This window comes from Phymastichus coffea, unplaced genomic scaffold (genome assembly GCF_024137745.1).
Source record: "Phymastichus coffea isolate CEN01 unplaced genomic scaffold, Cenicafe_Pcof_1.1 PCOF00122, whole genome shotgun sequence".
Classification (NCBI taxonomy): Eukaryota; Metazoa; Arthropoda; class Insecta; order Hymenoptera; family Eulophidae; genus Phymastichus; species Phymastichus coffea.
Window position 1 is genome coordinate 6,221 of NW_026706933.1, and position 17,102 is coordinate 23,322.

Here is a 17,102-nt window from a genome sequence, read left to right on the forward strand (position 1 = left end):
TCTCGCGACTTTAAGTCGACCTGGATCGATTTTCAACAATTTTATTTAAAGTTTCAGACTAAATAAAATAAAACGGTAGAGGCGCTATCGGCGCCCTCGTATAACTCTTCCACCTTTGTGATTTCATCCGGTACTCTTGCTTTTATGAGTTTGAAGCTCTGTCATTCCAAATTTTCTCCCCATGTGTGCTCCCTGATTTGCCGATCGTATATAATATATGCAGCCTCCTATTAAGCGTGCTGATCTTGGCTCTCTTCAATACTCCCCAAGCTGAATTTGTAGCCCTCCGTGCTTTCTGTGCCATCCTCTTAATGTGCGTGCCGTATCTTCCTCCCGTTGCGTAACAAAATCCTAGATACTTTTATTCATTCACTACCTCCAAATTTTTACCGTCATACTTACATTTTTTTGAATTTTTAAATAGTTGCTTTTGAAATGATAAGATATCAGAGATAGGACTTTGATTATTTATTAAGGCGCTCATATAATTATAATAGAACTTTACTTACGGGTAAGTTCTTTTAATCATGTAATTGTCTTATGTTCTTCTTCCTCACAGTCCAAGACATAAATGTTTAAAGCCGTTACAACGGTCGAGAATAATCAAGATATATCGATACTTAATATAGTCCTTGATAATTTTATTCTTTGTTTATTATATGTTTATTATTTATTATTATAAAGTTTCGGCTGTAACAGTTTTGTACGGTTTTTATTTTTTCCAGTAACCCAAACTCTTTTCCCTTTACTGAAAGATCCCCAGCTTGATAATGCACCGTCCGAGAAGATCTCGAGGAAAATAACGAATTATGTTTGATCGATTATTTCGGTATAAAAAATTTTGAGGTCCCTCATTTTAATTCTTTATATAATTTATTATATATTATCATCTTTGTTTTATAAATATCATTGCTAATTATCGACGCAAGATTTTTCTTAAAAGCTTTCTTCTTTTGCAGTTTTAAAAGCAATGCTGACATATTCAACGTATCACTGTCGATAAAACTCAGTTGGTATAAAGATCTTTGATTCGGTACATAAAAGGAATTTAATAGCTTTTAATCCATGAACAAATCGTATTGTCCGAAGTTATCTTTTCCAAATATGGTGTGTTTATACAAAAAGTGAAGTCTACCTGCTATATAACTTACAGGCATTATTGCTTTTGATGGTGAGACTGACGTTGGTCTCTCCTCAATCAATTATTTAGCAATCTCTGATTGTCGTACAGGTTTCGATGGTAAGAATGCTATCCATCCAACAGTGCTCTGAGTTAGATCTTGGAGTAGTGGAGCGTATACTTCCAATTTTCTGGGCTTCTTTGACGAAGTTTTGGACCGCAGCTGACGTAATTCGTCGAAGGTTATAGTTAGCGCTTTAACCAACTTAATGATCTCTTTAAGTTTATTCCCGAACAAGTTTTCGCCAATTGTCGATTCTTTCCAGATTTTCTTCAGCACAGTATCATATTCCATCATACGGAAATATCGATGAAGTGCTGAAACCTAGCAAGAATAAGATTCTTATAGCGTTGAGGAGATGGTAATCACTACAGTGACTTCAGAAGTTCTTCGTGTGTACTAGATTCACTAGAGTAAGAGTAATATCTCTTATATCCATGATTGAAAAAACCAAGTATTACTTTGACACAAAGCGAAAGAATGAGAGCGCCAGCGTCGGCCGGGATCACAGACGTGCAAGTGCTGAACAAGGGGGGTGGTAGCACCTCTATCTATCATTTTTTTTATTTAATTTGGAGCTTTGAATAAAATTGTGAAAAATAGGACCAGGTTGACCTGAAGTCGAAAGGAATACGTGTTTGATCACGATGAAGAGACGCATAATTCATTTATAATTACCGTATTAGATCCTCGGCAGAATTATTGTAGCACGTAATCCTTATTGAACTGCGTCTATAATCATCTTCGTACAGATACTCGAACCTTCTATATCGAAGTTATTTTTAATTAAAATATAATTAAAAAAGAACGTTGACAAATAGTAACTCATGAAATATAAAAAGGAGTTATTGCATAACGCATAAATAAGCAATATAATCGTCGCGCTCATTGTTGCTGCATTTCTAAATAAACGCATAATAAAGCAAGTCGAAGAATCCATTGAGCCGTGAACCTGGCATCTGCAACAGTCAGTATATAACCTGCTGTGTATCTTAGCAGACGACGAAGACGACAAAATGTCTAGATGGGAAATGTCCTCTCTCTCTCTCTCTCTGCCTGTTCAAAGCTACGTGAATACTTGTCACACAAGCAAGCAAGCTGCTCGCTAAACGCGTCCTCAAGGGAGAACTTCAACAATGAAAGCTTTAGAGAAAGAGGTATGGGGCATGGATTATGTAATGCCACTTGAGGCTGCTAGCTACAAAGCTGGTCGATGGCGTTGGGTGCTCGCGGCTCTACTTTACACGTTGCCAAGAGAAAGGCTACTGCGGACGATTACAGTCCTTTTTTAGCCTTGTAGACATTTAGACTTTTAAAAATTTCTGTGCTTGTTCTATCTTATTAAACTGGGTACTCGAAACCATTGTTATATTGAGCTTATGATCAAAGAGCCAATTTTACGACCAGTATCTGGATAATTTTATGAAATGTTATGCGTGTATATATTCGCTAATCGTTAACCTCTAATTATTGATACGGGATTATTTAAGGTGTCTGTTTAATCACAGTGTATCTACAACTACACAACTGGAGAGTACACATTGCTAATAAGTTTGTTAAGTCGCCTGAGTGCAAATACAATCGATGAACAAGTTATAATAAAGCCTACAGGTGTTTCTAATAAAAATTAATTATTTTGTTTGAAACATTTATTTATTAATTACATTGATGTACAGGCAATATATTGCGTGTACATAATACAATCATATTGTTCTTTGCAGTATATGTTAAAAACGTTGAGAAAAGGCCTAAAATAAAAAAATTTTTTTTAATAATATTAGGAATTTTCAAACAGCGTGCGATAATCGCTAACACCTGTTGGTTAACGTGCCGCGGTAGAAGAAAACTCCAGAAGACGCGTGGCCCGTGCGAAATAAAAGTATCCACCTCGCTGTTACTGATACTAACCAGAAAAACTCAACGCGTTTGAGCGAAAAACGTTTAAGCACGTAGAGTAATTAGGGAAAAGCGTAGCTCCTTTCAAGAGCCTCGACTCTTGGAGGTCGTTAGACCTCGCGAGAAGTTCAACTTCCGGGTATTGTAGATTGTCCAGGGACGGTAATGATAAGCTGCAAAGTTGACCTGAGGGCCGGTGTAGTCTATTGAGCGTAATAACGAGTGAAAGAGCGTGAGTTCGAGTAAGCGGGGATGTGGTCAAACTCTGTGGCGTGTAAGGCCTAACGAGGGAGGTTACCCTTGCAAGGCTGCTGTGGCGGCTCGAGTGAGACGCACCGCGGACAGTTTTTATTTGGTTCCGGGTCAATTACATCCAGGGCGCGCGGCAGGCCAGTTCCTTTGCCCGCAAACGGATTTGTAAAAGTTTGTTTATAAAAGCACTTAGTTTTATATATTTTACTTGTTAATTTACTTCAGGCTTTTCTCTACGGAGTTCTTATGCCTTTTATATTGTTTTGTTTTATAAATTTCATTTTTGTTATCTTCCACTAAAATAAAACTTTTTTATTTTTGCTCACCCCGTCCCTTTTAGTATATAAAAATGGAAACTTGACTGAGTATCACGAGAATGCTTTCTTAATACATAATTTCTCAAGACACGTTGAATTATAAAACATATTAACGTTGAAAAAGAGAGAGATCTTTGAGTGTCACAGTTATAATCTCCCGAATAGAGCTTTCTTAAGTACCTAATATGAGAACAATAAAAATATTATCAATTTATATAGAATAATAAATTATAGAGAGCTTCATTTCTTTACCTGAAATTTGTAACAACTTGGTATCGAACATTGGTTTAAATTTGAAAAGTTTGGAGTATCGCTTGAGCAGCTTTTTCCAATAGCACATTACATCGGATAATTTGAGATTTTTCCAAATAAAATTCCGTCCTCTATCAGCGATTTTCTTAGCGATAGCATCATTATCTATAGCAAATTGAATCAGTTCTCTGTAAAATAAAATAGAATGTTATTTATTCAATTCCCAGCGGAATATGCTTGTTGAGTTTGCAAAAGTTTGCTTCGTATCACTTGAAAAACGCTATAGAAAGAGATGAAAGCTTGTTAAACGAAAGATAATTTAAAAATTACTTTGCGAACAATTGCAGCTGTTTGTTTCCATAATAATTTTCTGAGATTGTTCGTAAGGAACTAATTGAACGAAAAATTAATTAAAAAGTCAACCCTTGTGCCTTAGAAGACTCTACAATAAGATTCAAAATTATGTCGTTGCATAATCATAGTAGAATGAATCAAAGAGTACAAAAATAACTGTCATATCAGTGTTTAAAAAATAATACATACTCTAGTTGATCTTGTGTAGCATGACTCGGTACAGGAATATAATGAATCCAAGGCTTCATAACGTCGTAATAAAATTCTGTCCATTCCTCGCCAACGTGAAAGACAAGAGAGCCACAGAGGAACAAGTGTTTGTGTCTAAACGATGCAGCGACGCCGCGATAATTAAACAGATACTTATAAGCGCAATGGGACTCTAGCGAGACTTCCGTGGCGGCTGGCGCGTTTAGCGTATCCTGCAACATTTTCGCGACGATACTAAGTGACGCATTATTAGTCGCGATATACTCGTTGCAACTAAATTATCTCACGTATTATTTTTCGAGGAAAAAGTATTCACATTAAAGTGCGACAGTGAGACAGACAGAAAACGAATTTGAACAGTGTTTCTGTTTTGACCCTGGTTTCTCAGATATATTGTATTCATATTATGATAGTATCATTTACAAAGAAAAATCTTGAAATACAAAATTATTGTTCCTAAGATTAGATGCAAAAAGAATAAACACTTGGAATTCACAAAAATGAGAAACCAAAAGCTGTTTTTTAAATAACAAATTTTTGAAAATATTTATTAGACTTTTAAGTAGGTTTCTCTGTCAATTTTAGAACAGTTTTTTATTCTAAGATGTAATATCATTAAGTTAATATTGAGATGATACTAGTTTTAAAAAATTTCGTGAAATAAGAAAAATTTTGCAAAAAGAGAAATTTTGTAAAATAATAACTTTTTTTTCATGAATTAAGAACCTTAAAATAAAATATTAATTTTAATATTATTTCCCAGAATAATAAAACTGCTTTAATTCAACAAAGAAAAGTACTATTAAAAATTACTAACTATAAGAAAAAACTTTCTTACCCGGTCTTTTTAGTTTCTTATTATTAGTATTGTTAGTGTTGTGATATATTCATTTTTGTGCAGTGTAATATAATTTATTCGATATTTGAACATCGATGGCAAAAAATCTTAAAGTTAATTTACCTTCTCTGACTTCCACGCCTGATTTTTAGTGTATTGAGCATCAACGAGTTGAGGCTTAGCACGGCTAAGTAGAACTAAGTTATCTCTTTCAGAGCTGGTTCTCGAGCCACGAAAAAATACTTTGGATACTTTCGTTTCCCAAGGATATTTCTCTTTGGCCTCGTGCAAAGATTTCCTGTGCTGATCCCATCGACCCAATCCACGTGGATATAATTTGATAGCTGGGCCACCTTCCCAAAAAGCCCATGCCGGATACATTATATCGTAGTACTGCGAAGTCTGTTGGAAATAAAAATAATGTATAAGTATTCCATTAGCCAAGGTAAGAAGCTATTAGACTTTTTTATTTATTTATTTTTTAATTTGTGCTTGTACAGATAAAAAAAGAAAGAAGTTTGATATCACATTGGGTTCTAAGGCAAAATTCATTCAGACATTTATTTTTTGTCGGAAAAAAAGGACCGGAATGAAATAGAGAAAATAGAAGCTCTTTTGATTAGAGTGAGTCTAGAAATAAATGCTGCTATACACGAAAAATAAAATATATTGTTCATGAAACAAAAACTATATAAAAAAATCACGATGAGATATTTATCGTAAAAAAGGAATCTCACCTTACTAAAAGAAAAAACAGGTAACGCTTCGCCAAAATGTTTACTCGATTGCGGATAGTCTCTCGTATTGATAACCATACTGATATCGGAAACATTAGCGATAACTTTAGTTATGAAATACTCTATACCAATACACCTTGATGGGAACATACAATTTTTCTCTCTGTACAATTTACCATTGATCACCTGATAGAACGTACCTCTACAAATAATAACAACAAATTAACGGATTATTTCTTTATATTTCACGCAATTTAAAAAGTGAAAGCTTTGTCACCTAGGTCTTGCTGCTTCAATCAACTTTTCGTCAATGCCGTGTTTGGCGAATGTACTCAAGTCTCTCGTTATGACGTTAGCTAAGCACTTGCACTTGTTTAAGTCGCATTCTTTGTAATTGGTTTCAGCCGCTTCAATCGCAGACAGATATTTTTCGTACTTGCCATTCGCATCTATACCAAACATTTTTAGTGAAGTTATTGAAAGTGTTTCAAAGTCAATTGTACGTATACGATGTATAAATGCGCACACACTCGAGATATATATTGCATGATATACCTTTAGAGTATTTATTCGTAGCTTCCTTTACGTTGCAAGTATTGGTTGTACAGGTGTCGCTTGTACATTGATTGACATAAATTACAATAATGAAAAGTAATTTCATTAGAGATGACATAATTCTTTATTACTTCATCAAGCTTTGCTCGTAAAAGGCTGCTCTACATTAGTTAATACTGATTTCTGTAACTAATTAATGTTTTGATTAGTTGTCGATTGTATTTGAATTATGGATTATTAGGTTAAAATTGAAAGTCGTTAAAAAAACTATTTGATTTGTAGAACTCGACTTGTAATTAACGTAATAATGGTTTTTCAATGAAATTAAACTTTGAATTGGTGGAAAATTTTCTAATGTAAATAGAGAATTTAGATTTGTTTCATAACTAAATTTGCTAAACTCGTTCCATTATAATGCAAATAGCTTTACTTTGAATCCAAACAATATTACTTCTGTAACTAGTAATCTTGGAATAAGGGATGTCAAGTATATTCCGTGCATGTAACTGAGCAACGCATGAACGCGGATATAACTTGGAAGATAATGCTATATTAATTTTCTCGAGGCGTAGCTAATTTCCTGTCTGTTATCAAAGTACTAATGAAGTGGGATTGGCCTATTGACCTCTAAAGAAATAGTATAGTTTTCATCCTCAAAAACATTAATTTATCGTTTTTTCTCAAAGTTAAACTCGACGAAGTTTCGGATAAGGATAACATCATCTTAACTTGCTGCAGCAAGTTTCGAGAGAGTTGCAAAGTCAGAAAGCTTTGCATAAAATAATGGCATTAGATGTGTATGAGAGTGATATGTGGCAATGTTAATGAACATAACAAGTAATTAACAATAATACAAATGAAGTCCTATAATGCTCATGGCCATTGGCATTGAGACTGTCAATAACAGATTCGTAGAATATCAAATGGGCACGTGCGGCGTGTACTTCTGGTCCGTCATTATCAGACGGACTCTGTTGCAGATGACCCTTTTACGTAATGATCACGCATTCCCGTACACAATCCACAGATTTACACGTTTAATTAGGCTGCAGAGTTGTGCGCTACAGTGATTCGTTAATTAAACTCTGTCCTCCAGCGGGGGTATAAGCATCGTTCACGCCGCCGCTAATGGAATTTGCTGATCTGGATTTAGATTTCTCGTTATCAATTATTCGCATGGAATACATGGCAACAAGCTTATTATCGATGAGCTTTATTCTCTTTTTTTGCAAGCTCTGCAGATATTTTAATAAATGAGCGTGTTTTTTTAGTTGAAGATTCTAATAATTATTTTAGGGCTGTTCCAATGCCTCGTATTTGCCTTGAATTTTTTCAAAGGAAACATCATTACAGCTCATTACATCAAATCACCATAAGTAGTTATAGATTGCAGAACATATTCATTATTCGTTGAGTTAAAGATGTCGGCGTGGATGTGACTTATATTTCCACATTTCTATGGAACAAATTATAATTTACCGTGAAAGAAAAACTGTTTGTATATGTCAATATAAGAAATATATACTGAATTTCTGTAATTTTAACGTAGGCTTAAAAAATACCTAAACATCTTTTATTCTAATTGCACTGTCGTAAGTATTATATTGTACTAACACTGCTAGTATGGAGAACAGCAAGAAAGTTTAATCAATATACAATCCTTCTACCAAATGTAATACAAGCTCATCAGTATTTTCCAGTGTAAACACATTTTCACTTTAATCAATCTTTTCTTGGTATTTAACTACTATCGTATATTTGAATAACAGTAGATAAATAAATGGAAGCTCATTATTGAATATTTGTTATAAGTGCTTTAATTGCCTTCAATTTGTCGTGTTCCTATTGTAAATCGGAAGTTCCTGTTTGTGTTATCAGAAATCATCTTCTACAACTAAGAAGAAATTAATGTCATTAATGCTTCTAGAAATTATTTAAAAGTTGATAACAATGAGAAATTTTAATTTATTTAAAAAGAGAATTACGAAATCCCAATTAAATTAAATGTTTCAGAGTAAATAAGATTGCCGGAATAATGATATATTAACAAGGCCCATTTTCATTCAAATTTTTTAAAATGATAATAAAAATAATAATCCTTTCAATATAGTCCGATTTAATTTAAATGAATTAATTTAATAATATATTAAAACTAAATAAGATGCAATATTTTTAAGAAGATTTATTCTTTAAAATATCGATAACTTTACAGTTTGATTTATTAAGGTTTACAGTGAATCGTTAACTCATCAGGTCGACATACAAATTATCGATAATATTATTTGCATTAGCAAAATTATTTTGCCTTAATGCATTTCGAATGTCTGCTAGATTTACAATTTTAAAGCATAAGAGTACTTACTAAATCTTAATAATTCCATTTATCTAGTGCCAAACAAAAAAATAAAATTCTAAAAATCTATTCCGTACTCGTGTATACTCTAACTGCCAATCAGCTCACTATGTGACTTTTTTTGCGGTTACATGTGTATGTGATGCTCTTCATTCGACTAAATTATCGATTAGAAAACGATGTCAATAAATAAACATATGACACTTTCAAGTAAGTGTTAAGTGAAACTATTATGTAAAAAGAATTAGTTGCATCAATATTATTTTTTACACCATATTAACTCTGTAAGAAATGAAATCTTTACGCCTTATCTTTTCTTTGACATCATAAAAGTTGTTTAACAAAGTATTTTTATATTAACTTTGTCAACTATTAAAATTGTATAATTAACTAAATGTGTACTTTTCCATTAACTAAAATTAATAAAACTAATTACATTATGCAAAAATCGTACATATCATCGACGACGTAGAAAGTAACTTGCATTAATTATACAGAAGACACTGAAGTTTATGCCAGCCAACAAGAGAATCTGTAGAAAAAAACACAACCTAACACCTCAATCATAGACGTTACCGCGATTGATGTTCTTTGGCGAAACCATGTTTAATCCGTCGTCGAGAATCAGATGCAATTGCAATTATGTGCATGAGCGACAGGAGGCAACATCGAAACCAGGAGCTCCACATCTATAGCAAAACTTTCTTTGCCGTGGCATGTTACAATGATTGAATCTATGTCCAGGGCAATTGCAATTCCAGCAGGTTTCCTCTTGAATATTCGGCGGTGGTACGTAGATTTCTAGAAGACTTGGAATCTTCGGTTTAAGATCCATCAATTTTGGAATCGACTGATCCGCTTGTCGTCTCAATTCTTCTTCTCGGTCGAGTTTCTCCCTCAACGCTTGGGCTACTGCAATAATCTCCTCGATTTGTTGCTTAGTCTTGTACTCTTCTCTCAAGTATTCTTCCTCGGTCATATGCTCAACATCCACAGCCGGTGAAGAATCATCGTAATCATCATACGGTTCAGGTTCCAGTTGACGATCGAGGTTCGCGAAATCTGTTCTCACTGGTTCGACATCGTGAGGTAATAAGAGTGGTTGTGGTGGTATCTCCAAGTTCAGAAGTGATGGTATGTTATTGCTGCTGGAGCTTGCTTGTTGTGAACGTTGACCCGAATGGTTTCTGTTATATGGATGTGGGCCTCTCTGAGTTTTTCGAACAAAGTGTGGCATTTCTGGTTGATAGTCTGGATCTATCGGTGAGAAACGTTTGTTCCATGGATTGTAGTTGATTGCTTGTTCCGAGTTGGTGAATCTTGAACTTCGGAACGAACGGCCATGTTCCTGCCTCGATATTTCCATGTTCACCTGGAACCGGAGGTTTGTATTTGCATTACTCATGTGGTGAATAAATTAGTCGAGTGTGGGAACCGTCTACGTCTCGCAGCTGTTATATGCAATTGTAAATATGTTTGATGATACTTGAGATATAGTCTTGTCTTTTTAGCGGATTAATTAGCGGAGAGACGTACGGCGTAATTTTATTGATTCATTGTCAAATTTGAAGGTTTGAGTGGAACACATTGTTTTGAATTACACTTTTTACTTCCTTTTTACAGATCTTGGAACTCTGACTTTTATCTACATCAACTGCAAATATGTATTATGTTCATGTTTTTAGTTCTTATTTTGAAGTGCACGCGTCGATTAAAATTATTTTGGATAAGATGGATGTAGTTAATATTTTAATAAACGATTGTTGCACGGCTTATAAATGCGAATTAAAATTTTCCATTAAAACTCTTACAAAATCTCTTTTGAATAACGTATAGTCTTATGAAAAATGTTGCTTATCCTATTTTATTTTATCGTTGATCAATAAACTTTCGCCCATTATGTAATCTCTTACTTTTATAAAATATAATTTTAGGAGTTATCCAAATGTATTTATTTTAGAATTTATATAACAGTACAAAAATTATAACTATAATCAGGATTTGTTGAAATTCGATTATAGAAAGGCTCATGTCTATATTTACTGCGAAGGGTTATGGTTGTCATTTCTATTCTTAATACTGAAAGTTTTATTTTGCTCAATACGAAAAAAATACTCTTCAAAGAACTGTAAATTCTCAATTCATCTTGATAAGAAAATGCGAATGATGCTATAAACCTTATTTTATCAATTTATTTAGTAATTAAATTCCTAATAATTAATATAATGTACCAAGAACAACAAACAATCAAAGCCATCGCTATCACTGCGACCAAGTGAAACAATCAGCAAGAAATAAGATACAAATGGAAAAAATGAAATAAGGGTTTCGTAACAGAGAACCGAATCCTCTGGATTTTGCATTACGTAAAGTCGCCGCATCACGTGCAAGGGCACGCGATTAATCCGTAGGAGATCGACGAGCCGCGTGAGACGAGTGAAGCGTGGCCCGCATGTTAAAAGCATTTTCAGTCGGCATGTTTTTTTTTGCTTTCTTAGCTTCGAATGCAGAATTTTCACTCAGACAACTGCATCGATGTTCTTTATTGCGCATTGATTTTCCTATATTTGCCGGCTGACTTTTCGAGCTTTCATAGGGAGATGCGTAGTGGTGTAACTTACGATTTTAACTGAAAATTAATGACAAATTTCATATAAGAAGATTTATGCGCAGTTGAATTTAAAATTTTGGTGAGAGAAATTTTTGGCAGAGTTTTTAAGAGTGGAATGAATATTATACTCTCGTTGCAAATGAAGTATTCACTACTCTTTTTTTTGTTAAATAACCATTTAAATTTTCTGTCTAGCAGCCCGAAAATACCATTTCCCCGCCGCAGCTCGGTCAGTAACATGGTAATTTCGTCTTCGCTGGGCAAAAATATTAAATTACGTATACCCAGGCTGGAAAAGTATTGGTAGGTCCATAGCACGTGAAAATTGACAATCGAAATAAAGTCTGGTTACGTAATCTACTATTTATTATATATATACGAATTGATTTAAATAATATTCTTCCAATATTACATTAACAGGTTAATATACGTTAGAATCGAAGAAAATTACAACTATCAGCAATCGTATAACTTTTATCATACCCTGTGATGCTGGTACATCTATATGACGTTTGTCAAGACTTTTCTTAATGAATTCACCATCCATTCAAAACTTGTGTTATATTTGGTATTTTCAAACGACTATCAACAAATATAACAAAATGTAACCGTTTGATGGAAAATCTCTGCAAAACTTTAATTTGGTAAATAATTTTTATAAATTGAAATAATTTATCTATTACAATAAAAAACATTGAATTTAATACACAAGTTTGAATGAACAAAAAAAAATTATAGGTGTGAAGTAGTGATGATATTTTTTATGCTCTAAAAACTAATGATACATTAAGTAAATCAGCACTTTCATTTAATAAATTAATCTATTAGCCCTACTTTGCATTTATTGAGATTTATTTCCTCCCTCCTAGATAGATAAAAAGATTTTCCTATAAATGTACAACTTATGCAAAATCGAAGATCTCATCCCGAAGCCGTTTTATTGACTTTCAGCTGGAGCAAATGCAGCTTTACTTTCAAAGAGTTTTATGCATGAATTAAAGTCTTAAGTCGGATTATACTTTTCCATTAGGATCTGTTCATTCGTAACTGGATGTTGTAGAAACTCGAGTGCTCTTTTCTCTCATTAATTTGCCCAGTTAAAAAATAATTTTATTTCCGAAATTGCTTTAACTACTTTTTACATCAATTTTAATAACACTTTCGAAACTCAGATAATTTTTACTCTAAATATGCTAGAATAAAATGTTTAGATTACAACATATTTTTATGCAGTTAAAAATATGTAGTGCAATCCAAGATTAATTTTCTATCATAAAATAAAATTCAAGAAATAGGATTTAATAATTCGAAATACAGTTTGAAGAAGTACATATTATAACCAGTATAAACATCCGGTAATCAATAGCATATTGTCATTCTATGGTAAAAAATACCGAGACTCGCAAGAATCGATTAAATGCTTAAAAATGATGAAATATAGGTCAAGCCTCACCATGTTGGTACTCTTCCTTGTATGAATACAAACGAATGTGTGTGTGTGTGTGTGTGTGTGTGTGTGTGTGTGTGTGTGTGTGTGTGTGTGTGTGTGTGTGTGTGTGTGCGTGTGTGTTGACTTCAACTCCATTATTGTTATCGGAAAATATGATAAAACTTCAATATAAAACATCGCAATATATTGTAAACAAATAAAAATAATCGTTGAAAGAAAAGTTACTCTAATAATAAAAGCGTAAACATCGAAAATAAAGAGGAAATCGGCTATAAAAAGATGCATATTAATGAAAAGGTACCTGCCTCTCAATACAACTGTGGAAAAGGCGCATCATCGTCATCGAATGGTAAACGAGACACGCAAGCGAACGCGACAAGCGGGTCGAGTGGCGTTTTCGAAATCAATTTTTCAATTGACTATGTAGAAGACGTTTAACAGGGAGGAGGGGTTATAATGCAAGAGACAAGAAGAACTTTATTAATTTCACGACTACGTCTTTATACACTGAGCCTCCGAAGACAATTAAAACTTGGCAATATTCCGATTCTGTTTAGAGCGTTGCAACTTTTATCTCGCATTTTTAACACACTTACAATATCCGTCTTCAATTCCTACCCCCTTATGAACGAACTTCTTGTTTATGTCTAACTTGAATAGAAAATGCTAAAAGCATAAAACGACTTGAACTTTCATCATTGTTTTCCTTAATTACATGAGCTTTTTCATTTCTGTTTATGAATTCTATGTTAATGCAGTTATATACCGCGCTACAACTAACTTATGAAAGCTTGATTAATAAAGTTTCGCATCTTCAATTTATCCGAATATCTCTTATCGTTTCAATGTTTTCACTTTAAGTCGTCAAGTTTTGGAAGTAGATAAAATTAAATTAATTTCAATTCGACGAGTTCCTTTCAATACCAATTACTTTTTTTATTAATACTGCTTTAAACTTTGAAAATATGGTTGTGATTATATAATTTATCGAAACTACTAAATTATTTAGAAAAAGCTATAGTAAATTTTTGAAATTCCATATCTTCAACATTTAAACTAACTTAAGTAAAAAAAACTAGATTTTTAAAGATATAAATTAAAAAAATATATGTAAAAACTGACGATCTGACATGATCAGTAATAATATTAATGGATGTGTACTCTAATCACAGCATATTTACAAATAATAAGTGATAGGAAGTGCATTTAATACGTCATTATCTAGTTTGTGATATGACAATATAAAATTAATACATTTTATAATGTGTCATTGAAACAAACTATTTTTTAATTTTTTTTCACTAATATTTCAAATTGAATAGTTAATCGTTGTAGTATCTATGAGTAATAAATTTTAAAAATAGTAATAAAAAATTTATTTTGAAATAGTAGTTGTATTGATGAAGATATTTTATTTTATTTTTATCTGTATTTAAGATGATTGAATATTTACTTTTTTAATATTTATTACAATAAAAAAAAGTGTAGTAACAGATATGATCCCATTAAGTTTAAAAAAAATTTGTACGAATAACAATGTTTGTATATTATATCTTTATTGATTTAAAAAATAAATTCTTATTATTCATTTTTCAAATGAGATTCTTCTTTACTATGGTTGTTCAAATAAAATCTTATGATATGTAAGATAATTTGTTGGATTTATTTTTAACAATACTTACAATTCAAGAGTATTGTCTAATCTCTGACTAAGCGACAAATTGATCTGAAAATATAATTAAAACAATTAAAATAAATACATTACAAATTTAACCTATTCTTTACATAAATTTTGCTATTTTTTCATCAGTAATTATTTTCCAATAATCAAGTTTTAGATACTCTACCTCATGGAAAATTGAAATAATTATGATTAACCAAATAACTTTTTTGAATCAGTTTGAATGATTGAACATTAGCCTACATAGATATTAGATTATATGAGTATGCTTAACTTAAATGTTCATAACAAAGCTAAAAATAGCTTTTACATATGTGAATGAAAAAAGAATTGTGTCACTATTTGAATATATTTTTATTAAATATTGATTTCCATTTGATTTTTCATGAATTTAAACAGTACTGATTTGAAGCAATATGGAATTTATAGCCTTTGAAGGTATATTCGATTAAATTAGTTCTAATAATCATATTATTATTACTGGTTTCTACTTTTCTCTTTCACAGAAAACGCTCAGCGTATACAATCAAAAGGAGTGTTTATCGATATGATTGTTTGACATGTTTCATTTGTAAACATGTAATTTCCAGGTTAAATTTATTTGAAATGCAATATTTTACTTTCTGACAAGTGTTAATAGTTATAGACTCTACATATTAACATTAAAACATGTTTAAAAAGAAATGATTATGAATAGGTTAAAAAATGTATTCTGCTAAACACAGTGATAGATATTTACATTTACATTGTAATTAAAACGCAACAATAGTGTAAAATACAAGAAATTTGACGTCTGTTTAAGAGAACTTGCTACTTTAGTAAATTTTTTCATAAATAAAGATTAATGAAAACAAACTAAATAAGCTAACCTATACCTAATGACTCTATCGCGTTTTAGTCAAGTATTCTGACCTTTACGAATACTATTCTTTATCTTATATATACTTTAATATTATATCGTATTAGTGCAAATATAAATTATAAAATTTTTTATCAAATACTTACTATTTTTTCTCTATTAACTCACTGATTGTACGAATTCTTATATATTTTTCACTTCAATCAAAATGTGTCACTAACACACACAGAAAGTTACATGTATGCATGCAACGATGCATATACGATTGTATATGATTATGTTGGCCCTTGGTAAATCGCAAGCAATGGATGGCCGATGATGTGCACTAGTTACTGCCCTTGGCACTATCGCGGAAAGTGCGGATATCTCTGGAACAGAAATTTGGAATACCAATGCACGGATAAAAAAAAAACAACGCGTTTAATACGTATTTCAATCAATATTTATATTGATATGGAAAAAATTTACCTCAATTTATACTAACAAATTTTTTTATTATTACTCTGATAACATAAGTCATTTGTTCAAACAGCATACATTAATAAAAATTATATATTCATATTCTTCAAAATTACTAAATTTTACAATAATTTTAACAATAATTCCTTTGAATCCTTAAATAAATATTTTTTGTTAACAATTAATCAGTTCTAAACTATATATACTTGCAATTTGCAATTTATCAAAATTATTAATAATAGAATATATAAAATATAAAAGATGATATTGTTTAAACTTTTAATTAGTACTCAACTAATTTTTGATTAGCACTATTATCAAACTTTTAACATTTTATTTTTACTAATTTATGAATTATTTCAAATTTCCTCAGTCTTTTATAATTGAAAAATACATTAGCTATACTATATGCCCTGTACTAGAATATAATCAGATATAGATTAGCGATGGATACAATTACAACTTTGACTTTTCTTTTGTCGAATTGTGCTTATTGATTGTTGAAGGAGATAATTTATAATCGTTGTAATCTTAAACAGCAGTGTTTTATCTACTTATTAGTTTTTTCCATATCACCTACTGTCTATTTTATAGCTTTGGTATAATACATGTGATTAATCTAATTCAATCTTAGTATAATGATATCATTTATGATATAAATAACATATTTCGATATAGAGAGTTACGGTTGTTGCTGAAACGAAATTTTCTATTTTACACAACTTAATCAAGCTAGAATTACTGTACAATATTTTATTACGATAACCTATCGATTTATATATTTTATTGCCTATATTTTGTTTATTTGAAGCTATAAATTTTTACATATATAGCAAAGTTTAATTAATTTCTCCTTCGAGGTATCGGTCGGTTTGTATTTTGAGGTTAGAGTATGTTTGGACCAATCGATTCATAAAATTCGTCATTTATATTGATACACAAATATTTTATCATCTACGAAAATCTGCAGTAATATTTTATTTATGAGCATATACAACATATATATTATTATATACTATAACACATCTGATCACGTGACTATCTTTCAGTCAATCAGATCACATTACGAATAAACTGCCTTCGGTTTGTCAGATTCT

The 17,102-nt window shown here is 31.6% G+C and overlaps 2 protein-coding genes across 2 annotated transcripts; both read right to left on the reverse strand.

The window, feature by feature from the left end:
• Positions 1 to 2,916: 2,916 nt before the first annotated feature.
• LOC131671264 (O-glucosyltransferase rumi homolog) lies at positions 2,917 to 6,761 on the reverse strand. The gene is made up of 7 exons (XM_058947555.1): positions 6,593 to 6,761; positions 6,315 to 6,486; positions 6,038 to 6,239; positions 5,424 to 5,702; positions 4,442 to 4,674; positions 3,899 to 4,086; positions 2,917 to 3,826 (listed from the first exon to the last, which is right to left on the reverse strand). Exons 1-7 carry the CDS (start codon positions 6,708 to 6,710, stop codon positions 3,819 to 3,821), a joined length of 1,200 nt encoding a protein of 399 aa, XP_058803538.1. The 5' UTR covers positions 6,711 to 6,761; the 3' UTR covers positions 2,917 to 3,818.
• Positions 6,762 to 8,768: 2,007 nt separating this feature from the next.
• LOC131671265 (uncharacterized) lies at positions 8,769 to 15,900 on the reverse strand. The gene is made up of 3 exons (XM_058947556.1): positions 15,693 to 15,900; positions 14,689 to 14,732; positions 8,769 to 10,317 (listed from the first exon to the last, which is right to left on the reverse strand). Exon 3 carries the CDS (start codon positions 10,309 to 10,311, stop codon positions 9,586 to 9,588), a length of 726 nt encoding a protein of 241 aa, XP_058803539.1. The 5' UTR covers positions 10,312 to 10,317; positions 14,689 to 14,732; positions 15,693 to 15,900; the 3' UTR covers positions 8,769 to 9,585.
• Positions 15,901 to 17,102: the final 1,202 nt, after the last annotated feature.

What these genes read in the sequence shown, in the direction of transcription:
- LOC131671264 (XM_058947555.1), bottom strand. Translation starts at nt 6,710, where the DNA reads ATGTCATCTCTAATGAAATTACTTTTCATTATTGTAATTTATGTCAAT. An exon ending in ATTGAAGCAGCAAGACCTAG is followed by an intron (nt 6,240 to 6,314) that starts GTGACAAAGCTT and finishes TATTATTTGTAG; the next exon opens with AGGTACGTTCTATCAGGTGA. An exon ending in GCTACACAAGATCAACTAGA is followed by an intron (nt 4,087 to 4,441) that starts GTATGTATTATT and finishes TTTATTTTACAG; the next exon opens with AGAACTGATTCAATTTGCTA.
- LOC131671265 (XM_058947556.1), bottom strand. Translation starts at nt 10,311, where the DNA reads ATGGAAATATCGAGGCAGGAACATGGCCGTTCGTTCCGAAGTTCAAGA.